This window comes from Bubalus kerabau, chromosome 2, assembly GCF_029407905.1.
Source record: "Bubalus kerabau isolate K-KA32 ecotype Philippines breed swamp buffalo chromosome 2, PCC_UOA_SB_1v2, whole genome shotgun sequence".
NCBI lineage: Eukaryota > Metazoa > Chordata > Mammalia > Artiodactyla > Bovidae > Bubalus > Bubalus kerabau.
In genome coordinates, this window is record NC_073625.1 from 111,661,746 (window position 1) to 111,687,633 (window position 25,888).

At 40.4% G+C, this 25,888-nt stretch overlaps 1 protein-coding gene and 1 long non-coding RNA gene across 2 annotated transcripts in view; one reads left to right on the forward strand and one right to left on the reverse strand.

Annotated features, from left to right (window-relative positions):
- Positions 1-16,319, reverse strand: part of LOC129643579 (uncharacterized) — a 38,705-nt gene extending 22,386 nt beyond the window's left edge. Inside the window, exon 1 of the long non-coding RNA XR_008710392.1 lies at positions 16,199-16,319. This is a non-coding gene — a long non-coding RNA (uncharacterized LOC129643579). The remainder of the gene's footprint in view (positions 1-16,198) is intronic.
- On the forward strand, positions 16,314-22,616 carry NDUFB4 (NADH:ubiquinone oxidoreductase subunit B4). Its single transcript, XM_055568309.1, has 3 exons — positions 16,314-16,574; positions 20,844-20,990; positions 22,494-22,616. Exons 1-3 carry the CDS (start codon positions 16,395-16,397, stop codon positions 22,554-22,556), a joined length of 390 nt encoding a protein of 129 aa, XP_055424284.1. The 5' UTR covers positions 16,314-16,394; the 3' UTR covers positions 22,557-22,616.
- The last annotated feature ends 3,272 nt before the right edge of the window (positions 22,617-25,888 follow it).

Here is a 25,888-nt window from a genome sequence, read left to right on the forward strand (position 1 = left end):
AAAGAAGGAAGGAAAAAACAAAAGTGGAGGGCATTCACGATCAGGCAACCCAGAAAAAAAACACTGTTAACATTTCAGTTTATGGTCTTAGAGACCTTTCTTTGTCTACGTATGCCATTTGTCTTGCCATTTAGAGAACTTCAGGGTAATAGGTATCACATAAATGTACAGGATGGATACTGACCCATATCTAGTTCCCTGAAGCATGAAAGGAGAACCTTTGCTTTCCTCTCCACCTGCTTTCCTCCTCCCTCTTTCCTTTTATCCCACAGTGGTCTCCACGTTGCTGCTTCTCTGTCTTCTATAGTAATTATACAGCCAGGTCCTCAGCCTTGAAGACAAAGATCTATATTGTACAAGAAACAGCCACAGTGCTGGCTGACGCAGAGCCCTGGGAAGTTCTAAGTCTGGGTTCTGTCGAATATCAACTTTTAGTGACTATGATGATTTAATTATTTTATGGATTAAAAAGAAATTGAGGTCCAGAGAGGTTATGACTTGTCCAGGGTCTCACAAAAAGAAGAGGATCAGAAGTCTGACGTGCCTGTGCTCCCTGGTGTGAGCACCTTGATTTGGACATCTCCATCCACCCTGCATTTTAGATCCCCTTCTTATTGTGCCTATATATATATATATATATATATATATATATATATAAATTAAAAAACACTAGGCTGTTGTAGTTGTTATTTTCTAGAAGGCACAAGTGATTATACTTATCCTGCCTTAAAAGACCATTAATTTAGAAATTCTCCTTGGATTTTGTGACTGCCATACCAAAGATCTTAAAATAAGTGTAATAAGAAATTGCACTTGGGTGCAACAGACAAGAAGATAGAGTGGGATCTCTTCCAAAGCCAGTGTTTATACTTGGATGCCTCTGACCTTCTCACTTACTTTAACAAGCTATTTCATGAGGTAACTTTATCTTTAAAGACAACTTTTTTTCTTTTTTTTTTTAAAGGGGAGGTGGTTTTTAGGAGAGCAAGAAACTTAAAATCAAGAGGTTTAGGCTCTAGTCCCAATTCTGCTGGGTGACCTTAGATGAATCATGTCTCAGCTTTGAGCCTAAATTCCTCCTTTGTACAATATGAAGGATGAACTAGACCAGAGATTTTCACAATGGAGTCAGTGGGGACTCAGGATTTCTAAGACATATTTCTGGGCCACACGGAGAAAGCTAAAGTGAGACAGGCTGGGGCTCCAGAACCACACTGCCCTCTGTCTTCCTCCCCAGCCCTACTCAGAGGAGCAGCCCTTTTATTTGCCTCCCAAGGGGAGAGTCTGCATAAGATTTTATTTGAAGAAAAGGTTCTGTTATTTTTTTAGCATTTAAATATCACCAGAACAGCTTGATGATCTGAAAGAACCTTCCTTGTTTCACTGTTTCTACCTTCAAAGATTAGCTCTTGATTTTCCTTTTTAGAGGTTTCTTTGTTCTTATGGGGACAGTACACTCACTGATGACCACTTTAAAATGAATATTTTCCCTAGCTGACTGCTAACTGTGTATTATGCTGGCTATAAAGATGCTGGAAATGAACTTGTCTGGTAATCCTGCCCCAACAGTGTTGCGACCAGCAGGGAAGAGCGTTTACAGCAGTGCTCATTTGCTGACTGCGATTTTATTTATTTATTTAAACTTGGAGCTGTTTGTTCCAAGCACCTTGGAAAAACAGTCCCAGCTCTGGCCAGCACAGCAGTACCCTCACCTGCACGCTGCCGCTTCTAGCAAAAGGCATCCTGCTACACTATTTCCCACAGCTCCTATGCAGAGGGGGCCTCACATCCCCTCCTGCACATTTTGTCTTTCTGGAAGTCTGTCTCACTGTGTGCTCACAAAGTCGCCTCTCAATGCCAGCGACCTCTGGCTGCTGCTGCGTTTGGGGCTGGATCAGGCTGTGCCAGCCCTGTCCTTCCTAGAGCCTCTCTACCCTTTCTGGTATGGATTTATTTCACATACAATGTAATTGTGGCTGCTTTGCCCAGAGTGAAGCAAGAGCAGTTTTCCTTTACAAAGAACTGATCTGGACTTTCATCTAAAATCTACTGTTGCTAAAAGCAGACAAAGATAAATTAGCATTTTCCACTCACTGCAGGGTGGTAAGGTTCAAGAACTTGCCACTGGATATGTAAAATCAGGATGTAGGATGGGGGCAGGTGAACACTGGTTCAGGGTCTCTGATGTATCACATTGAGTGTTCTTTACCTCATTTAATCCTTAGGATAACCCTCCTAGGTAGGGACTCTGATCTCTGTTTGTTAAGAGGAAGAACCCAAGGCTCAGGGAGGCAGAATAACTTGTCTGACACACTGTCAGGAAGTGGCAGATGCAGGAACTGGACTTGTTGTATCTGACACCAAATGCTGTGTTCTTTCCAATCTACCATGCTGCCTTCTTGATGAGCATGCTGACTCATTTGGGAAGTTATATAAGCTTGTAGATCACATTGAGATTCCCAGATAATGTGACTGCATAAAGAAGAACAAAGTATTGCCATGATAGCTTTGTTGCAGTGGCATCGGTGAAAAGAGGAACTCTACTGCTGGGAAGAATTATGGAAAACTGTTGAGAGGTAAACAGTTACACTAGCAGAATCCAAACAAGAAGCAATCACTTGTCCCTTCCCCTCCCAACCTGTTCTGTAAATAAGTAAGGTTTAAATGATAAACATATGAATAAAGCTCTCTCTCTCTCCATTGAATTCACAACTGGACTCATTGAGATTCAAACTCCAATTGAAACCTTGTCCCCATGCAGAGGTATGCCCAAAGTGCCCAGGATCATATGGTTATGTACCACTCCAGACAGTCACCTCCATCAGGGGAAATGAACAAGGTTGTTTTTTAGTATCATCCATATACCCTTTTTTATTGAATAGAGAAGTGTTAGAGTCAGATTTTGGAGAAGGCAATGGCAACCCACTCCAGTACTCTTGCCTGGAAAATCCCATGGACGGAGGAGCCTGGTAGGCTGCAGTCCATGGGGTCTCGAAGAGTCGGACACGACTGAGTGACTTCACTTTCACTTTTCACTTTCATGCATTGGAGAAGGAAATGGCAACCCACTCCAGTGTTCTTGCCTGGAGAATCCCAGGGACAGGGGAGACTGGTGGACTGCCGTCTATGGGGTTGCACAGAGTCGGACATGACTGAAGCGACTTAGCAGCAGAAGCAGCAGAGTCAGATTTGCACTTTGGAAAGTTACCTGTGGCCTTTGTGTGGGGAGAAAGCAAGGAGGGAGGCGGATGTACTGAGCTCTGTTAGTACCTTGCCACGTCCCTCTGTACTCACCACTATGCACTGAAGGTCTGTGACCCTCTGCCTTCTGACTGGCAGCATGCTCAGCCTTTACACAATGCAGGACCTCTTGCCCCTGAGAGCAGCCATTAAGCGCTGATAGGTAGAGAGGTGGTGGGTAAATATCCCAGTTCCCTTGCCTGTCACTTGGGATGATTCGGAGGTGTGTTCTGTAATGTAGTGCTTGATAACACACACCGCACTGGCTTCTCTCACTTCCCTGTCTCATTCTCCTCCTCGAGTCCTCGGTCTCCTGAGATCGCCTCTAGAATAAATTACCTATACTCAAATCCTTATCTCAGGCTCTGTTGTTTGGGGAACTCAAAAGAAGACCTTTCCATATCTCAGTGTAGAGATAAATAATGGGGGTTCAAAAGGAGAAGTGGGATTGGAGGGAGGGGATGGATATGAGCAATATTCCCCCTGAGATTTAGGACTTCAAAACTGGTAAAATGGAGTGTCAGAGAGAGGGGAGGGGAAAAAGACGACACAAGGACTCTGGATCTTGAACTTGAGCTCCTGGATGGTGGCTGATGCCTTGAACTGAACTAGGGAATACATTCTGGGATAAGAAGATCCAATTTTGGATATGTAGGAGAAGGCAGCATCTGGTTCTGTGATGTCATTTACAAGAGTGAAAGTACCCATTTTGCCAAAAGCATCTTTCCAAACTGCTTACCCGGGTGCTTGAAATTCTACATTACTCATCCCTTTGGCTTGCTTTTTCCAGAATCCTATTTTTAAGATGCTCCTGAGATTATTGATGATTTTGTTACATGTGATAATAGCATTGTGGTTATGTAGAGGAAAAAAATCTTCTTAATGGTTAGAAATATATGCTGAAGTATTTATGGGTAAAACAAAACACTGTTGAAGACTGCTTTAAAATAATCCAGCAAAAACAAAAGTGAAATGTACAAGTCAGGGGATAGATAAAATGATACTAACAAAATATTTTAAATTGTAAAATTTGGGGGATGAGTACCTGGGGTTGGTTCATCGTACCATTTCTTTTCCTTTGTGTATATTTGAAGATTTCAATAATAAAAAAAAACCCAGAAGTTACCCTGATATTTTAATGATGGTTCTGGGAGGATATTATATCCAACTGTCTTTACCACTTGTGAAAAAACAACCACAAAAGTGTGTTTTAAAACTTTGATTTGATTTTATATTTTTAGAACATTTAGGAGAAAAAGGAGGCTGGCCTTTTTAAGAAATAGACTTTTTAAGAGCTGGATCTTAAAAGAGAGAAGAAACTAGGATTCAGAGGTAGAACAGCATATATTTTGCCACCTGTTTGATCTTTCCCCCCATTTTCCAAAGAGGAAGATGCTATCTAACCGTTTTCTATCGTGGCCCCTACCACAATGGTCCTACATCAGGTGCTTTGAATGCATGATCTCATTTATCTCCAAAACTCTGTCTAGGGATCCATTTGAGAAAATGGAGGTTAGAGAGGTCAGGTCTTTCTCCTAAAGATCATGGGATGATAAATTGCAGGAGCTTAAGTGATCGTTCACAAACTAGTTTTTCAGGAATTGACTGCTTCTGCACAGAATGAGCCTAAACAAAGAAAAATGAAAAGCATACTCTTTTGGTTAGGGATGACAGGATGATAAGAGTTCATAGACCAGGCTGGGGAGTGTCAAGGAAGCATTGAGCTTGTTTACCCCAGAGCATCATGGAACTGACAGAGGATGCCAGGAAAGCTGGACAAGAGCCCAACATCTGGAAGAACCAACAGGGCATGAGAAGCAAAGATAAACTGAATTGAAAAGAGCAAATGACTCCATGAGTAAGTGTGAAATGTTTAGAAAATCAGTGTTTTTAAAGTACTTATTATACTTCTTTTTTTAGTTCAAATACAGGAGATAAAGTAAGTTCCAATTATTTTCTCTTGTTGGAATTTTATATATCCTCAATATTATGGATATTATTATCCACAATAGAGACTAAAGAAAGATGCTTACATAAAATCTCAAGTGCCAAAGCAGAATACAGTATATCTATAGCATGATGACAATGTTTTAAAAATATCCTCTACATGGAAAAAGTTTGGAAAAAGATGACAAAAAATCTTGGGATTGTCCTTAGGTTGTAGAACGATGCATTTTTTAAAATCTTTTGATTTTTTATTCTATTTTTAAATTTTCCTATAATGACATGTATTACTCTTGGAATGGAAAAATGTTAAATAATAAACCAAAGAACTTCATTTTACTTTTTATTGCTGTTTAATCTAGGGTAATGAAGATGCTAATAAGAATAAGAAGCTAAAGATATTTATGGTTTCATGTTGAGAACATAAATACAATTTGGTAGGAAATTTGATTAAGTGATGGTAAGTTATACCTTAGCTACCCTCAGTGAGCCATATACACATGAAGCAATCTCATCACTGGGCCTCCACCCCTTTTGCATGATCAAGGTGACTGAAGATCACACTAATGGTAGGAGAATATAGACTGCTAGCAACAGGTCTCTCTCTAGACCTCTGGAGCTTAATTTTGTACACCAACATTTTTCTCTGGCATTTTAAAGAAGTTGTAAGAGTTAGACTCTAATTCTTTTAGGGGCTCTGATAGTCTTTCAGGGGCCAGACTGGTGCTGTATTTTAGAAAGCTAGAGTCAACCCAGGCAAAAACGTCAGCTATATTTTCTACCTGGAGAGAGAAGTTCTCTCCAAGACTATTAAACCAAAGCTATGCTTCAGTCACTCAGTATCTACCAAGTTCCTTTATAGCAAGGAGTTGTTTCTGCTAGCTGACTCCAACATTGAAATATTAGCTGTCATTTGGAAACATGAAATTTAGTCTCTTTCTTGAAGAGGCTTTTCCTAAAGCGTAAGAAAAGACACATGAACAATTTCATTACAATCTAAGCAGGACTGGAGCGGGCTGTGCACAGGGTCCTGAGCCAATGGGATATATAGAATAAGAAACCAAACTTGCTCTTAAAGGAGAGGGATAGAAAAACAACTGTAACATTGCCTATAATAAGTAAAGTAAAAGAAGTAGTAAACATACTTAGGAAAGAGAAAAATCACCTCTACTTGGGCATTTTATGCAAAGGCTTTCAGAAAATTGGGCATTTGAAGTGGACCTTGATGGATATAATATTTCAGTTGGCCACAGACTGCAGGGAGAGGATAGGCTGGCATTGATGGAAAGAAGAAGATCATCAAGCAAAGGAAAAAAAAAATTATAAAAGGAACTCTTATTGGAACTTTTATTGGAACTTTCTGTTTCAATTTTTTTTTTTAACGCAAGAGGCCCTATAAACTGAGGACTCTAGGAGTTGTGACTTAGTCTATGGCTTGCTTTGTTTTGCTGAGTTTAGACCTGGAGGCAGGTAGAGGACAAGGTGGCTTGCTAGAAGGCCTCCCAGGGCAGACGTGGCAAGGGGGCAAAAGAAGAGGGATGAGAAAGTTGCTGCAGAAATAAGGACCAGAGGGAAAAGCAGAGATGTTAAAGGGCATCGTTAAGGCATTTTGCTTTGTGATGTACCCCTCCTCTGTTACTACACAAAATCTTCAGTAAAAGTCTACATTCCTAGACCATTATGGGTTTTGACAGGAATTTTTAATTTGGGGCTGTGAGCAGAAGGGGGTGAGGTGATTAGCATGGAGTATGGTGTGGAAGTGAGGATGGGATGAAAGCAAAGACAGCAAGAAAAGGGTAAGCATGTTTCATTAATATATTCTCTTTGAAGTGAAGAAAGACAGCTGATCATGTATTCATTCAGCACTGCGATGATGTGCCAGGCACTGTGCTAGTGTGGGGATACAGGCTAGCCAAGCCCAATGTGGTCCTGGACTTTGAAGAGTCTACATTCTAACACGGGGGGTGGGGAGAGACAGGGATTAACTAAGTAAAACTAAATGTAAAGTTAGAATTGTAGTTAGCATTGTAAAGCAGACATCTATAGTGCTACGAAAGCTCATAGGAGAATTTGACCTTGTTGGTTAGTTAAAGGAATACAGAATTGAGTGAGTTCTGAAGGATGAATAGGAGTGTAATGTTTATGGCAGAGGGAAAAGTATGTGGAAAGGCCCTGTGGAAGGAAAGAACTCAAGGCAGGCCAGTGTGGCTGGAGCACAGTGAAGGGGAGCATGGGCCAAGTGTAGCTGAAGAGGTAGGGAGCACACCTCACCGGATCTTGAAGTCATGTGAGAGTTGAGATAGATAACAGATATTTTATAAGGTCACTGTGGCTGCTAGATAGCATCACTGACTCGATACACATGAATCTGAACAAATTCTGGGAGACAGTGGAGGACAGAGGAGCCTGGTGTGCTGCAGTCCTTGGGGTCCCAAAGAGTCGGACCTGACTTGGAGACTGAACAGCAACAATTGGATGCTGTGTGGGGAAAAAAAATGCAAGTGTAGCATGTATGCGTGTGTACAAGAAAACCAACTAGGAGGCCATTGCTTTTCCCAAGCAAAAGATGATGTAGGGCAGAACTTTATCCGAAAAAGAAAGCATGACATAGCCTCAGGTAAGAGGATTAACTCTCTTTTATGTTAAACTGACAACTTGCAAGAAAATGTCACCTTACACTCTGTAGGAAACTTATTGTTCCTTTCAAGTACAAATATGTGCTTATGTAAGTGACTTTAGGAATGAGAACAGATATATGACTAGGATGAAAAGATGTCTCTGAAGAAGAGGAATGCAAAATGTAATATTCATAAGCTTTTGGATCTGTCTACATGACAGATGTGTTTCTAAGTGCACTGTATATTTTAAGCAGAAATCTTTTTTTCTGTTTGGTTTGTATACAGCACAATAAATGGATGGAGTGAGCGAACCATTATGTATGAACTGCTTTGTCTCTATGGGAAAAACAATTCACAGATGCATGCACATAAAAACGTTTTTATATCACCTTCAATTCACCCTGTGTATTCCAATTTTGCTCAAGGAGAAATTAACAAACCACAATGGCATTGGAAGATTATAACACGCCTCCATGTTAGAAACAGATCAAGCAGACAAAGATATGAGAGATGAATAAAGATATGAGAGATCCAAACCACACAATTAACAAGCTTGATCTAACCTTGCTCTCAATGAATACAGAATACACATTCTTTTAAAGCTACACCGGAACTATTATAAAAATGACTATGTGTACACAGGGGATATAGCCAATATTTTATAATTTCTATAATAACTATAAATAGAATTTAATCTTTAAAATTGTGAATCACTGTACACCTGCAACATAATAAGGTATAGCAGCTATACTTCAATTAAAAAACAACTGTGCAATTACAGGGGTGTGTTCACATTGTAATAACTCATTGACTATCATATGTACAATTTATGCATTTTCCTATATGTAGGTTGGGCTTCCTAGGTGGCACTAGTGATAAAGAACCCGCCTGCCAATGCAGGACACAAGAGACGTGGGTTTGATCCCTGGGTCAGTATGATCCCCTGGTGGAGGGGATGGCTATCCACTCCAGTATTCTTGCCTGGAGAATCCCATGGACAGAGGAGCCTGGCAGGCTATGGTCCATAGGGTCGCAAAGAGTTGGACACAACTGAAGCAACTTAGCACTCGAATGAAAGTGAAAGTGTTAGTCACTCAGTCGTGTCGGATTCTTTATGACCCCACGGACTGTAACCCACCAGGCTCCTCTGTCCATGGAATTCTCCAGACAAGAATACTGGAGTTACCATTCCCTTCTCCAGGAGATCTTCCCAACCCAGGGATCGAACCTGGGTCTCCTGCTGCTGCTGCTGCTAAGTCACGTCAGAATTCTCTACTGGCTGAGCCATAACTCTGTTATGTATATGACAGATATATATATATATATAGCATGTGCATATGTAGGTTACATTTCAAAAAATGGTCTATCTGCTGTATTTAAAATGGATAACCCAGGGTCCTACTGTATAGTGCAGGGAACTCTGCTCAGTGTTATGCGGCAGCTTGGATAGGGGAGAATGGAGACATGTATATACAGGGCTGAATTGCTTTGCTGTGTACCTGAAACTATCGCAACATTATTAATTGGCAACACTGCATTATAAAATAGAAAGCTTTAAAAACTGGTGTGTGAAAAAAACAAAACAAACTGAACAAAAATCTGATCACATATGAAGTCCCAAAGGGCTAATATTATACAAAGTTATCTGACAATAATGCTATTAAATTAGAAATTAACAATAAAGAGATAGACAAAGCAAAACATCCTTTGCATTTCTAAATTACAGGTTAAGGACAAAACATAATGGAAATTATGAAATACTCAGAGCTATATGATGATGAAAATGCTAATAAAACTTGTAGAGATGTTGCTAAAATGAAAATATACAGAATTACATGCATAAAAATTATAAAACACACATAAACAAAAATAAATGAGATAAGCATTCTGCTTAAGAAGGCAGAAAAAGAACATTGGCATAATCTCAAGAAAAATAGAAGAAATAAGAGGAAAAGTTACTGATTAGAAATAATTTTAAAAATGAAAAATAAGATCTCTGAAAAGACAAAGTAGACAGAACTCTAACAACATTGAGAAAGATAAAAAGGACCAATAAATAAATAGTAATATAAGCAAAAAGAGGATCATAATTATAAAGACAGTAGAGACTGAAAAGATCATAAGATGAGAAACTATGGCAATAAGTTTAAAGAAAAATAACCTGAGAAAATGTAAATTACAATAAATGATTCCAGAAGAAAACCTGAACAAACCAATAACAATTACTGAAATTGAATTGAAAGCCAAAAGTCTTCCTTGAAAAAATATGAAAGCCTCAAGACAATTTTATAAGATAATCTACTAAGCTTTTAAGAATTATAGTTCCTGTCTTGTACAAAATGTTTTGGAGAACTAAAAGAAAAAAAAGAAGGAAATATATCAAACTCATTTCATTTCAATATATTACCAAAAGCAGATAAAAGCAAAATAAGAAGAGCCAATTCGCTTATGAACAAATATATGGTAAAATTCTATTTTAAATCTCGTAAATTTGATTCAACAATATATTAAAAAACACATGACCATGAAGTAGAGTTCATTCTAGAATGCAAAATCATATGACATCAGAAAAACCTACCAAGGTTTTCTGTCTTGTTCAACAAATTAACAGAGAAAAAACATACAGCTCAAGAAATGTGGAAACAGCATTTGATCAATTAAACAATCATTCATTATTTTAAAATACTCTTGGCAAGAAATAAAAGGGACTTTTATTAATCTGATAGAGTCTACCAACTCCACAGCAAACATATTTAACAGTGAGCTAACAGATTTCCTGTTAGAGCTGGGAACAAGATAGGAGATTCACTGCTTTTACTATTGTACAATATTGTCCTGGAGGTCCAAGCTAATGCAATAAGAGAGAAAAAAGGAAGTATAAAATTTGGAACAGAAAAGGCAAGACTGCTATTTTCATAAGATAATGACTGACTATACAGAACAACCAAAAAGAGTGTATACAAAAGCTAATAGGACTGGTTCAGCAAGCATACTGGTTCCAAGATCAGCATACTAACATCAGTAATATTACTGTATACCGCAATAATCCTTCAGAACATATAATAGGAAAAATAAACAATTAACAACAGCAATGAAATCTATAATGCAGCAGGAATCAGTCTAAAAGAAGAGGCCAGAATTCTTTATGGACAAAGTTATGAAACATGATTGAAGGAAATAAAAGACCTAACTAATGAATACATATGGGAAGATACAATATTATAAGGATGTTTGTTCTCAAGTAAAGCTACAACTTTAGTGCAATTCCAACACAAATCCCAATGGATTTTTTTTTCATGGAACTTGACAGTTTAATACTAAAATTCTTCTGAAAGAGAAAAGGAAAGAGAAGTAGCTAAGACAATTTTGAACTATAATAAAATGGAGAGATTTGCTCCATTATAGCAAGACTTATTATAAAGCTATGATAGAAATATGTAGAAAGTGATGTATATTTGTAAGAGGCTGTGTAGTCTAAAATCATCTTCTGGATACAATCTACTTCTGAAGATAGTAGTACTATGTGAGTCTTTTCCAAATATGATAAGCTGCTTTGACTTAGGTGTATCCGTTAGGGTAAAATGATTGTATAATCTTATTTACAACTAATTAGGACAGTGCCCAAGTCAAAGAACCACAGATGGGTTGGATACAATGAAAGCCAATCCCATGCTTTGGGGTAACCCAGATTGAACAGTATCAAACTGACTCAATAATCAGATCAGATCAGATCAGTCGCTCAGTCGTGTCCGACTCTTTGCGACCCCATGAATCACAGCACGCCAGGCCTCCCTGTCCATCACCAACTCCCGGAGTTCACTGAGACTCACGTCCATTGAGTCAGTGATGCCACCCAGCCATCTCATCCTCTGGCGTCCCCTTCTCCTCCTGCCCCCAATCCCTCCCAGCATCAGAGTCTTTTCCAACGCGAAGAGTCAACTCTTCGCATGAGGTGGCCAAAGTACTGGAGCTTCAGCTTTAGCATCATTCCTTCGAAAGAAATCCCAGGGCTGAGCTCCTTCAGAATGGGCTCAATAATACCCTCTTTTAAAGGGAGAGTAAACGCTAAGTAAACAAAGGGAAAGTGGGTTACATGAGCTTAGGTGGGATGCTGAAAACTCTGGAGTATTTTTCTTATTCTGTCTTTGAACTGCTGTTCATTTCAGTTTTGGAAAACAAGTTTCCAGGATGCTATGCAGCTCTTGAAGAGATGACTTTCCTTGCTACCTCCATGTTCCTTGATTTCTATGCAATTAAATTAATTCACATAGCATTACGAGTCTCTTCCTTGTAGCCTTAAACAAGACTGACAAACAGGAAGATCCATCAAGAAACTCGATGGGACTTGAAGTTTATACAATCTAGGGGAAAAGGAGCTGTGCCGGGGGGGAGGCACCTTCTTCCAGCAAAAATGATTCATTGATGACTAGAAGAATTTTCTACAAATCAACTTCTGGTTCTGTTTATTTCAAACCTTGTTCTCTTCCTCTACCCTCATTATTTCCAGGGCCAGGCTTCACAGGACAAGTTTATATCACAATACAAACTCTAATCCTGCACCTTCATGGCCCACTAGGTGATGGCAGTATTCCTGGAAGACACCTTGTGCCAGGATGGCTAGTAATAACTCCCCTTGGCATAGCTGCAAATCAAGTAAATATACCTTCCTAAATTCCACTTTTTGTGGGCAAGATCCCCCAATAATCTAAGGTCACTGCAATACTACCCAACAGGTGAAAAATGTTACAGAAGGGGGAAGTCACAGAGGAGAGAGACGGCAGTGTTAGAAAACTGTGATTCAAATAGCTTTCCTTTTCTAATTTTACAAAACCAATGACCATTTGAGCACATTTTGAGGGTCCTTCCCAGGGTAGTAGAGAGGGCTCTTGTGAAGAGGGGACCTTTCATTAACTTGTCAGTATATCCTTTGTTAACACTCAATGTAGGACAAGATTTTAAAAAATAAAAATAGAGAATACTCACTAAATTTCAACTGCTATTAATCACCGAACAACTAAATCTCTGGGCATTGGGTTTACTTTCAACCCAAAGTGAAGAGTTTATTCACAAATTTACATAATATCCTACCCAGTTAAGAGAAGAAATATTCTTCATACTGTTGCAAGCTGAAACTTAATTTGCTTCTTACAGTTTCTGTATTCATCGGTCCACCTTCTGTTCCCTGAAACCCTGCCCCATTTGTATAGCTTACCTACCCCTGCACACATGTACCTCTCTCCTTCTACCCTTTACCACTTCATCCACTCTCTTCTGACCAAGTACAGACACATGTACTTAGTCCCTGTAATCCACGTTGTAATAAATTCTGATAAATTCTATTAGGAGATTTCTTAGAGAAGTAAAAAATTTCAAAACATAAAATTTTCATTGATGATATGACCACCTGTGAAATTGTTACTCACTGAAATTATTCCATTTGCTAACCCTAGTGCCTACATCTACCCCATCAAAGTCTTGGTCATCCATTTGAAAATATCCAGTCCTCAAATGCAATAGGAATCTATTGCAAATCTTGCGAAAGCTGTGGAATTTTATGAAACTGATGAAAGTGACGTTGATGAACTGCTAGATCCATATGCAAAGTCGCTAATACAGGAGGATCTTAGAGCTGAATCAGGTAACAAATAAATACAATAAAAATCAATAAGAATGATGATGACATCAGTGCTTCAAAAGGAAATAATTTGGTTTCAAAGAATGAAGACAGAGCATTGGGAAAACTAGACAAGCCCTCCAACACTTTTGCAAATATGACCCTACTACAAAAAAATCAAATGCAGTGAAGAATAATGAGGTACATGAAAATAACGTCCCCACAAATTAACACTTCATTTATCAGAATTAGCACACAGTTGGAAAATAAAACGTGATAAATATAAGATAAATTCAGTTTCATAATTTACTGGTTGCATTGCTTCAAGATAAAATCCCAATCAAGTCTTTTTCTTTCACTATAGAATCTATGTCTCCAATGTAAATAGATTCATTCTAAGATGGCCATTTCTGGGAAAAGGAAGGCCTTTTGTATTTATCTTTGTGTTCCTCAAACACACAATATTGTAAGAATCTCCTCAGGAAGTTGTAAAAATTACAACTGCCAGACCAATTCTAAGTGTACAAGAGCAGAAGAAAACCAAGGACTTCATGTTTTTAACATTCATCTAACAGTCCATGGGGTCGCTGAGGGTCGGACATAACTGAGCGGCTTCACTTTCACTTTTCACTTTCATGCATTGGAGAAGGAAATGGCAACCCACTCCAGTGTTCTTGTCTGGAGAATCCCAGGGACGGGACAGCCTGGTGGGCTGCTGTCTATGGGGTCGCACAGAGTCGGACACGACTGAAGTGACTCAGCAGTAGCAGTAGCAAAGAGATCCTTATGGGAATCAAGCAAATGTAGAGATAACCCCCTTAACTCATCCAAATGAAATGATAAAATTTATTCTGTCTCTCTCTCCTCCTCTCTTAACCTTAAAAAGTCTTTTTTTAAAACTTTATCAGTTAGTTTGTACTCACTGTACTTCTTTCTTCTTTCTTTTTTCTACATGCCCTTCTTTCTTCAGGGTCTAATCTATTAACAAAGGTTTTTGAAGCTATCAACACAGTCTTTAGAATTTCCAACCTGTTCCTTCTTTTCATTTTGCTTTTATTTTCTTAATCTGTTTAAACACTTTAAAAAAATGGAACTTTCCCCCCTGCTCCTTTAAAATCGAGTATGAGTGATTTGTCTCAAGCTTCTTTTTTTCTATATTCCCTCAGCCTGCATTCTCCTGAGCCCATTTTGCTCCATATTCATTTGGACATTAAACTACTTGGCAAATATTATCATATTCCGTCTGTTCTTTCTGTACCGACTGATTGTCAGCTCCTCAGAGACAAACATCTCATCCTTCACTTCTTCTGTGTTTCCTTCGCTGAGCCCAGAAGATTGACTAAGACTGACTAGTGTGCAGTGTGCTTCATGCAATGAGTGTTTAATAAATATTTTAAAACAGTATTAAGATGTTGAATAAATTTGACAGCAGTGCTGCTCCTCATCACTTAAAGTGCCAGCATTTTCTAGATCCCTTCTCTGCTTAGCAACCATTTCTTAACATACCTACATGTGCCCAGATGTTTCACCCAAGCTGATCAGCTTTCCCTGCCTGAGTTATGGAAATATTGTTCACCTGTTTTCCCCAAAGGAGTATCTCATTAGTACCCAAAGACCCTGCCATACAACTTGAAGTTGTCTTTTTTTTTTCTGTTGATAGTAGGGGAAAGAGAAGGACAGTACGGATGGAGAACTTTTCCTTTTAGGTTACTCATTTTTCCCCAAATCATCTTTCACAGCAAGATACAACGCCCTGATACTTATTTTCATACCACTGTGAAACGTTTTTTATTCTTAGCCCCTGAAGAGTGCTAGAATTTTACCTAAGAGGCTTTAGTAATTTTTTTTTGAGGCTTTAATATTTTAACTAAGATATTGTGTCTTCCAGAGGTCTATTCAATAACCTGCCCCCCTTTTCTGACCTATAGTCAGAAAGGGAATATTTTTAACATCATTCTATTAGACATCATTCTACACCAATGAAAAACACTCTTCTGCTTATGTTGTATGGATCTAACGTGGCAACGTACAGCAAAGATTATTTTCTTTTTCTTGGATAAGAAATTGAGTTTTGCAGAGTATGTTGGCATACTATTCATTGTTTTATTTTAATCCTCACAACAATTTTGCTAGGTAGAAAGAAGGGTCATTATCTCCAGGATAAGCAAGAGGAAAACTCCGAGAACTTAAGTGACTTGTCCCAGGTCACAGAGATGAACCCACACTGAATCAGAATCGCAGTCAATCCCATGTTCCGTCTCCGCTAGCTCAACTTCACATAATAAGCTCTGTTTGTCAGTAGAGATAAGGCTGCTGCTGCTGCTGCTGCTAAGTCGCTTCAGTCGTGTCCGACTCTGTGCGACCCCATAGACGGCAGCCTACCAGACTCCTCCGTCCCTGGGATTCTCCAGGCAAGAATACTGGAGTGGGTTGCCATTTCCTTTTCCAATGCATGCATGCATGCTAAGTCGCTGCAGTCGTGTCCGACTCTGTGCGACCTCATGGACAGCAGCCCAGCAGGCTCCTCTGTCCACAGGCTTCTCCAGGCAAAAATAGTGGAGTGGGTTGCCATGTCCTTCTCCAGATAAGGCTGCTAGGAATGAGCAAAAAAGCGACAGATTTGGAGGCGGGTAGGGGAGGGAAAGTGAACTACAGGAGTTGGTGATGGACAAGAAGGCCTGGCGTGCTGCAATTCACGGGGTCGCAACGAGTCGGACACGTCTGAGCGACTGAACTGAACTGAGTGGAGGGAAATAGGGGTGGCAGAAGGCGAGGAAAGTACCTTGCGCAAGCGCAGATCGCCACTAGAGGGCCGGGACAGTGAGGAAGCAAGGTAGAGGAAAGAAGCTGGCTGAACTCCTTTAACTCCATCTTCAACCTCGGGCTAACGCGCAGGCGTACTTCCTCGGGACGAAGGTCAGACTGAAGAGGGCGGGCCTTGGAGTCGCGCAGGCGCGGTTTTGCGCCGGGTCCTCAAGATGTCGTTCCCCAAGTACGAGGCATCGCGCTTGGCCAGCCTACCTACTACCCTCGACCCAGCTGAATACGACGTATCTTCTGAAACCCGGAAAGCACAAGCCGAGCGATTGGCCATAAGAGCCCGGCTTAAACGAGAATACCAGCTTCAGTACTACGACCCTAGTCGCCGAGGGGTTGTCGTGAGTGAGGGGCCAGTGGGTGGGAATCGAGGGGCCAGAGTCAGGACGGTCCGGTCTGACTGCTCAGCCCAGACCTGCAGGGGGACCAGGCAACGGGTTGGTCACCATTGCCGAACAATATTTTAGACATAGGTCCTCTTTCAGGCCCAGAGAGCAGGCCGGTTCATTAGTCCTTTGACCTTGGGCAGAATGTTTGGTGGTAAAGAGGACGGGTTCTGGATTCACACCTGGCTGGGTTTGAGTCTCGGGTTGATCACTTCCCGCCTGAGTGATCTTGAAAAAGTTGTTGAACTCTGCTGCTTAGCCTCGGTTTTCTTGTCAGAAAAATGGGGATAATATGGTACTTCCTATCTTATGAGGCTCTTAGGAGGATTAAACGAAATAAGGCAAGTGCCCGGCCGGCACAGAGCCTGGCTTGTGATGAGTGTTCAGAAAATGTCGAGGGGAGAGGGATGTTTTTTTTTTTTTTTTAAAGCTGTTTTCCACTTTTCAGTTCACAGTTGAGGCAATACTGCTCTCTCCTGATGGGAATATAGTGATTTTTCAGTTTGTTTCTTTTAAAGACCCAAACAGGCTACAACTTACTGAAGCTCTGCGCTTTGGAGTCAAACACCAAGGCTCTAAGTACTGGCAAACTATATGACTCTGTACATATATATATATATCCCTGACCCTTCTGAAACTTAGTTTTCTAATTTTCATTTATGGAAATGTTAGTACATTCTTTATAGATCCTTGTGACGTTCAATGAGATAGTCTGTATAACACTCTTGGCACATAATACATGCCCAGTAAACTGAAAAGTATTATTATTTAAGAAGCATGCTTTTAGATAATTTTTGTACAAGAGCTATTTAAATATGTCAGATATGATATTAAAAAAAAGACTTTTCCCAACAATTAATTGGTATTCTGTAGGAATTTTAGGAAGTTATGAGGATTGAAGGGAATTTACAGTGCGCCAGGCACTATTGAAACTCTTCCTGAATGATATTCAGATATCACAGCTATTCAAAGAGTTGTGCTCTATTACTGTCCCCATTTTACAGATGGGAAGCACAAGTATGTCATAGAGTGATATCAGCTAGCAAGTGATAGAGCAGAATTTGAACTGTAGTCTATGTGACCCAAAGCATCTTCTTAGTTTGGCTATATTGTCTCCAGCCAGAACCTCCTTCACTTGGAAGAAGGTGTGGAGAGAGACATTTTCATTATGTACATACTCACACGCTTGGGTTTGGTATGCTAGATAGTAAGATGTAGTTTTTAAAAAAAGAGTCTCTCGCAAAGTCTTTCTCAAAGAGACAGTCTTTGAGTCAGACAGAGTTGAGATTTAAATTCCAGATTTTCACTTTTCCAGTTCTGTGACCCAGAGCAGTTGTAGTTTTGCATCGTTGGTTGTTAAGTAAATGCATGCGTGCTTAGTCATATCCCACTCTGCGACCCCGTGGACTGTAGCCCCCCCTGCCAAACTAAATGCAGCCCCCCTGCCAAACTAAATGCGTGCGTGCTCAGTCATATCCCACTCTGCGACCCCGTGGACTCTAGCCCCCCCTGCCAAGCTCCTCTGTCCATGGAATTCTCCAAGCAAAAGTATTGGAGTTGGTTGCCCTTTTTTACTCTAGGGAATCTTCTCAACCTGGGGATCAAACCCGCGTCTCTTGTGTCTCCTGCCTTCGCAGGCAGATTCTTTACCACTGTGCGACCTGTGAAGCCCCTAGATAAATGAATGCCTGACTATTATATATTGAGCAGTACATGGAAGTTCTTTGCCTAATCCTTTAAGAATGATTTATTTAGTGAATAAGTAATTGCTTCGAGTCTGTTACATGCCAGGCCCTCTTATAGATACTGTAGTGACAGTGGAGAACAGGCAAGACTCCTGTCCTCATAAAGCTTTGTTTCAGAGGGAAGACAAGTAATAAGTTAAAAAATTAAATTGTTTAGCGTGTTAGGTAGTGGTAAATGATGAGAAGAAAAATAAAACAAGGAAGAGGGGATTAGGGGTGTGTGTATGTAGAAGGGACAGAGAGCAGCTATAATTTTAGAAAGGCTCAGGAAAGGCCTCGCTTAGAAGGTGACATTGAAGATTTCAGAAAACTGAGGTGAGGGAGCTAGCCACTCAGCTCTCTGGGAAGGGTAGCATTCTAGTAGACGGGACAGCAAGTACAAGGGTCCTGCGACAGGAGTGTCCCTCATTAATCTCCCAAATACTGAAGAGACTGTTGTGATTAACATAGAGAAAGGTGAGGGCAGGGTAGGAAGAGATGAGATGGGAAAGGTGCCTGGAACTAGATCACACCAGGTCTCATAGGTCACTGAAAGGACTTTTCTGAGTCGGATGTCCCATAATCAGAACTTATATTTTAACAACCTCTCTGGCTGCTTAGTTGAAGAGACTATGGGAGAGCAAAAATAGGAGCGGGGAGACTAGGACCTTGTTGCAATATTCTAATTTCTTAATTGATGGTGGCTGCAAGGGTGGTGGCAGTGAAGTTGGTGAGACATGATCTCTTCTGGTTATGTATTGAAAGTAGAGCCATCCAGGTTAGCTGGTAGATTGGATATGTGGTGTAAGAGAAGGAGAGGGCTCAAGGATAACTCTCAGGTTTTTGCCTGAAGTGAAGAATGAAGTTGCAGTTTGCCAGGATAGAGAAGAGTGTGAAAGGATCAGGGATGGAGGTGGAATGCATGTTGGGAGATCGGTTTGGGATACATCCCATTTGGCATTACATTTGCTGGTTAAACTTCCCTGGTGGTGCAGATGGTAAAGCATCTGCCTACAATGTGGGACACCCGGGTTTGATCCCTGGGTCGGGAAGATCCCCTGGAGAAGGAAATGGCACCACACTCCAGTACTCTTGCCTGGAAAATCCCATGGACAGAGGAGCGTGGTAGGCTACAGTCCGTGGGGTCGCAAAGAGTCAGACATGACTGAGCGACTTCACTTTCTGTTACTTTTCTTTTGCCGGTTAAACAACATGTCAACCTTGAGCAGGGAGTGTGATATTATGTCTCCTGTTTAGGCTAGAGGTCTAGGGCTGGAGTCATACTTTTGGGGAGTCATCTGCCTATAGGACAGGGAGGCCTGGCGTGCTGCAGTCCATGGGGTCGCAAAGAGTCGGACACGACTGAGTGACTGAACTGAATTGCCTATAGGTGGATATTTAAAGCCGTGTGACTAGAGATTATCAAGGGAGTGAATGTAGATAGGAAAGACCCACGGGTCTGAGGTCCACCCTTAAGAGATTGGAGAGAGAAGTAGAAAGGGAGTGAAAGAGACTAAGAGAATAGCCAGAGAGTTAGGAGAAAAGCCAAGCTGGTGTGTGCCCTGGAAGGGATACATATAAGAACAGACAGATGTTTTGTCCTTTCAGGTATAGAGCTCACACGTCCTATTGAACCAGTATTGAACCAGTATCTTCAGTTAAGAACCTTCTTTACTGTCTCTGCAAACAGTTTCATTTAAAATGTTACCGTGGGAGATTTCCCTTGTGGTACAGTGGTAAAGAATCCACCTTCCAACGCAGGGCACCTGGGTTTGATCCTGGTTAGGGAACTGAGAACCCACATGCTGCCAGTTAACTAAGCCCTCACATCACAACTACTTTTTTTTAACCGAGACAATCTGATTATTTTTCTTTAACAACTTTATCCTTTCCAACAACTATTTTAATAGTGTGAAATGTAATAATTTTGCTCTTAAAAATACCAGCCAAGGCAGCTCAAAAAACTTTTAAGTTCAGAGTTAGCCTACCTCAGTCTTCATCCTTCCTACAGTTTATTTGTAGCCTGGAGAGACTGGCATGGGTGTAGCATTAGAAAGGGTCCTGGAAACAAAGTTGACAGTATGATAGCGCATATGAAATCTGTTTGTCTTCATTGGAAATACTGTATGGTTCTGTTGGTCATACTTCAAGAAAGGCAGTGAAGCCAAAAACAATCCAGAAAAAAATAGGAAAAAAAAGGATTAAAAAAAAAAAAAAGTGCCTTCTCTGACTGCTTGAAATGATTAGGATTCTTAAATCAATAGAAAGCTGAAGGATAATATGAGTGTTTTAAATTCTGAACAGGATCATCAGGAAATTAGTCAACAAATGCTAGAAAATGTATGATCTTCTCTGAAGCTATGTAGGAATATTCGGGATATACCCTTAACTGTAGGAGAGAAGAAAGGGTGTCTCCTATGCTCCAGAACAAAAGTCCTGATGAGATTGCTTCTCAGTGTGGAACTTCATTTCCTGTATCTTTTGTTTTCATTCATTTTAGGAAGATCCTGCCTTGGTTCGTTGGACCTACGCAAGATCAGCAAATGTCTATCCCAATTTCAGACCCAATACCAAGACCTCCCTCTTAGGGGCTCTGTTTGGAATTGGGCCTCTCATCTTCTGGTATTGTGTTTTCAAAACTGACAGAGTAAGTACTTGAACTTTGTGTTTGGTGACTGTGTGATAGGTTCCTGCTGTGCTGCAGCTGTCTCTCACTCGATAATTCCCTTCTTGGCTTTCTACTCCTCTTCCTTACCTTTCCTTTATCCTCTCCTACCTTTATCCCTTTCCAGCTGAATTAAAAACCGGAAGTTTCATTTACATGTTTAGTTTTATTGCTCTATCCTTTCAACTCATGTAGAAATATTCCCTCTTAAAAAGCACAGTTGTTTCTTGGTCTTTCAAATTTAATATAGTGGCTGCTCTAGAATTTAAAATAATGAATTGGTCCCTTTAAATATGTAAGACTTGAACTTAGCTCATGGAAGAGTTTTCCTGGTGTATTCTACATGAGGTAAGGAAGTTGTGTGTGTGTGTGTGTGTGTGTGTGTGTGTGTGTGCACACTCAGTTGTGTCCAACTCTTTGCAACTCCATGGACTGTAGCCCACCAAGCTCCTCTGTTCATGGAAATTTCCAGGCAAGAATACTGGAATAGGTTGCTAGTTCCTTCTCCAGGGGCTCTTCCTGACCCAGGGAATGAACCTATGTCTCTTGTGTCTCTGGGCATTGGTAGGCAGATTCTTTACCACTGCACCACCTATGTATATTAAGCAAGAGGATACAGAAATAACTTAAAAGGTTAATTGCTTTTTTCTCATTAGATGTGCAGAAGTTAAGATTTTCCATTCTGATTAACCTTTAGGTGTTGTTTTTAAAGAGATATTTATTGGGTTACATATTAGCAGAACACATGTATCACTTTGTATGTTCCCTGTCTGCTCTGCATGAATTTCAGTTACATTGATCACATTGTGCGAGTTAATGTTAAAACATTGATATTCCAACAATAGAGTAGCAGAAGTAGCCTGTGGTGGGGATCACTGCCATCAGAGGCCTGGGTATGTGACTGCATAGAAAGCTAAGCTTGTCTTTGACACTAGGCCAGTGTGACACTAGATCCCTAACCCGAGCCCGCAGGCCTCATGTTGCCATCTACACTGGAGCCCACCAATGTGTTAATAATTCTGCCTTAAACCTGTCAATCCACTGTCCTGTTAGAGTGTATGTATTTTCATTATCTGATAATTTATTGCTTAACAGAAAGGTAGGCCACACTTACCACCAATGTGTTAATAGCTCTGCCTTAAACCAGTCAATCCACTGTCCTGTTAGAGTGTATATATTTTCATTATCTGATAATTTATTGCTTAACAGAAAGGTAGGCCACACTTACCAGAAGCTATATGCCTTTTGCTTTCAGTGTATGCTATTTGGTGGGGTAATATAGATATTTTTCAATAGGAGTGTTTTCTTACTATCCCTTTATTTCTTCAGATTATTGCTTCCTCAGTCATACTGTGCAGACTTTAGACAATGAGAGATTGGAATTAGGTTGGGAGTGTTTCTTCTTGTTTTTCAGAGTTATACCATGAATTGTGCCAGAATGCATTGTTTTTAATGTACTTTTTTTTTTTTTTTCTGTTTGTACAGGATAGGAAAGAAAAACTTATCCAGGAAGGAAAATTGGATCGAACATTTAACATCTCATATTAAGTCTGACAATGATGTCTGTATGTACTATTGTTTAAATAAATCAATTAATCATTAAATAAATAGTTTTTTCTTTCTTAATATTACTTGGATTCAGCAAACATTTGCTGAACGTTATAGAATCCCACTTTGTAAGAATTCACAGTTTAATGAAGAAACAGATTCCTGTTCATTCAGTCAGTCATTTAGCAAATGAGTGTCTGCTATAAGCCAGACATTGTGCTACGTGCTGAGAATATAGCAGTCAGTAGGACAAACAGGCCCTGTGCTTTAGGAGTACACACTCTGACAAGTGTTTATTCAACAGTTATTATATGAGTGCTTATTATGTATCTAGTACTATTTAAGACCTAAGCTCTTGTCTGGCTCCAGCCCCAGTCATAAATGCAGCAGAACAGTTACAGCCTTGTGGTTTAAAAAAAAAAAAAAATAGTGATTCAGGAAAGTGATATAGGCAAGCTGATGAAGCAGCAGTTCTGCCTAGGAAGATGGCATTTGATCTCAGCTCTGAAGATCACAGGGGCTGACAGAGCAAAACAGGAGCACAAAAGGGTGAGGTGTGTTGGGTATGGCTACATTGGGGACCACTGTTAGGGAGAACACAGGGAGGGTGGAGGACATGCTGAAGAACAGAAGTAAAATGATACAGAGCATGGTCTTTGGAAGTCAGATCTGGGCTAGAATCTTAGCTTGAGCTTAGCAGTTGGAATACCAGGCCTCCACATCCTCATCCATGGCATGGAGATAGTAATGCCTACTACCTCATAAGATGAAAATGAAGTAACAGAGTATTGCTCAGTAAAAGTTGCCCCGTGCTTTGTAGTTCAGTCTTGAAACAGTGGAAGACAATTACATCTATGAGAACAAAGTAAAATCAAATGTAGGTGGAACAGCATGCTCTATGGGGCTGGTTTACATGAGTATATTGGTTTTAGCTTTCAAAGCACATTTACAATTGTTCTTTCATTTGATCCTTATATGAACCTGGAATACCCCCATAATGCAGAGCCCGAGGGAAAAGCTTGTACAGATTTTTTATGTTAGGAAATTATCTGAAAGAACAAGGGGCAGACTGCTAAGAGTGAAACAGGGATTGAGGGAAAACCCATCATCAACTGTGTGCTGTTGGCCTGAGGGTAACGGGCTTAATTCCTATAGGGGCTTTCTGAGGAGCACTGTGGAATGGACACAGAACTTTTCCTCAGACATGAAAAAGTGAATATATACCACTCATTCCTCTCCCTCTTGGTCCAGAGTTGTCTCATGCAGTTAATTCTCTTGTACTGCCAGGTGTGAGCAAGCCTCAGACGGGCTGACTGGATTCTTATAGGCATCTCATGGAGGATGAAGGAAGGTTAGGGCAGAAGGCAGGTGACATGCTGTGCAGCTGAGGTGAAGTCACACCTGCAGGCAGCTGAGAGCTGCAGCAGCAATTGGAGTAAAAAGATGGGCCAAGCAGAATTGAAGCAGGCACAAGAGGCATAGGATTTCCTCATCCACTCTTCGAACAGCTTGGTTCTGTGCACAGACTGAATCTGTCATTCAGAGGGGTGGTTAGGTACAGTGTCAGGAGGGCTAGTGGAGCAAGCTGCTGTCCACAGTTGAGACTGGTTGAGGCCCTAGCTGATAATCATTTTCCCTCACCATGCTCTCGAGATTTCCCTTCTCTTGGCCATCACTTTAGCAGATCTAGGTTGCTTGCCCGAGTCACCAGGATTTTCATTTCCAAAGGCCAGAACCTTAGTTACTCTAGCACCATCAGGCCTTTGATGCAGCAGCTGCCTCTTTACACTTCTCATGGAGCATGGAAGCATGAAGATGAGCCAGTGAATCCCTTGGGAGCCAGGGGTATTCCTTTCTGCCCCCATTGGGTAACGGCAACCTTAGTTCCTTGTAATCAAGGTCACTTAGTGCTGCCAGTATAAATAGCCTTTTTTTTTTTTCTTTTATCTACTGCTTCCGAAGTACAAGAAACCCCAGATGGCCAGGAGTTAGTAATGACTTCAAATTAAAGTGAAATCCTGTTAACATTAGTTCTATGATTTATAATAAGTATATATTCAGTCTTTGTTTCTGGCACAGAACTCCTAAAACCCTTAGAATTTCCTAAGTGAGATAACAGAAAAAGGTGTCTTATGTTAATAAGGTGACTTTTGAACCACACCTAAGGATGGAGGCTGGCTGTTGGAACTTTCAGTTGCACCCCTGACCTCCTTAGCTTTATGTCCCTGCTCTGCCACTTACTGGTTAAGTGACCTGGAATATATTTAAATTCTGTTTCCTTATCTTTAAAATGGATAAACTAGTAAAACATTTTTATTAAACTCATTGTATGAGTTATTATAAAATATTTAGAACAGTGGCACCCATTCAGTGAGTGTTAACTATTATTACAACTATTAAACTCTGAGTTTAAAACTATATTTTAAGCCTAATAATGAAAATTTTTTAATTTGCATTTCATTTATTAAGTATAACTTCATATCTCTGTCCATGGAATTCTCCAGGCAAGAATACTGGAGTGTATTGCCATTTCCTTCTCTAGGGGGTCTTCCTGACTTGATCAAACCTGGGTCTCCCATGTTCCAGGCAGTCTTTTACCATCTGAGTCACCCGAGAAGCCCATAATATTGCAATATAATATAACTTCATATATTTTTGTCCATTTATGTTTATTTTGTTGTTTGCTTGCTCAGATCCACTGCCAAATTTTTCTGTAAAATGTCTTCTTAGTGATTTAAGATTTAGACAGGTGAAGATATTAATCCTCAATTATACCAATCTTTTTTTCCTCTGAGAGTTATTCTAATACACCTTAGTTACAGGAAAAACATTTACAGCAGGACTTCCCTGGTGGTACAGTGGATAAGAATCTGCCTGCCAATGCGGGGGATACAGGTTCAATCCCTGGTCCAGGAAGATTTCCATGTGCTGCGGAGCAACTAAACTCACATGCCACAATCACTGAGCCTTTGTGTCTATAGCCTGTATTCCGCGACAAGAGAAGCCACCGCAATGCACTGCAATGAAGAGTAGCCCCCGATCACCACACCTAGAGAAAGCCTGCATGCACAGCAAGGAAGACCTGGCACCAATAATGAATAAGAAGGCAGTATCCAGAAAGACATAGGCAGAATTTTTTAAACAATTGTTTAACGTTGAGAATTACTCAACAGTGTGTTCTTATCATTTTAAACTGCCCCAAATCACACTCAGCGGCTGTCACCTTATGTGAGCATTCAGTGCTGCCATGTATCTGACTGATGCCACTAGCCCTGGGCACTGGGCACAGACGCCCGCACTGATAAGCTGCCTCTGTTAGCCCGAGAACTCAA

What these genes read in the sequence shown, in the direction of transcription:
- NDUFB4 (XM_055568309.1), top strand. Translation starts at nt 16,395, where the DNA reads ATGTCGTTCCCCAAGTACGAGGCATCGCGCTTGGCCAGCCTACCTACT. An exon ending in CTAGTCGCCGAGGGGTTGTC is followed by an intron (nt 16,575 to 20,843) that starts GTGAGTGAGGGG and finishes CATTCATTTTAG; the next exon opens with GAAGATCCTGCCTTGGTTCG. An exon ending in GTGTTTTCAAAACTGACAGA is followed by an intron (nt 20,991 to 22,493) that starts GTAAGTACTTGA and finishes CTGTTTGTACAG; the next exon opens with GATAGGAAAGAAAAACTTAT.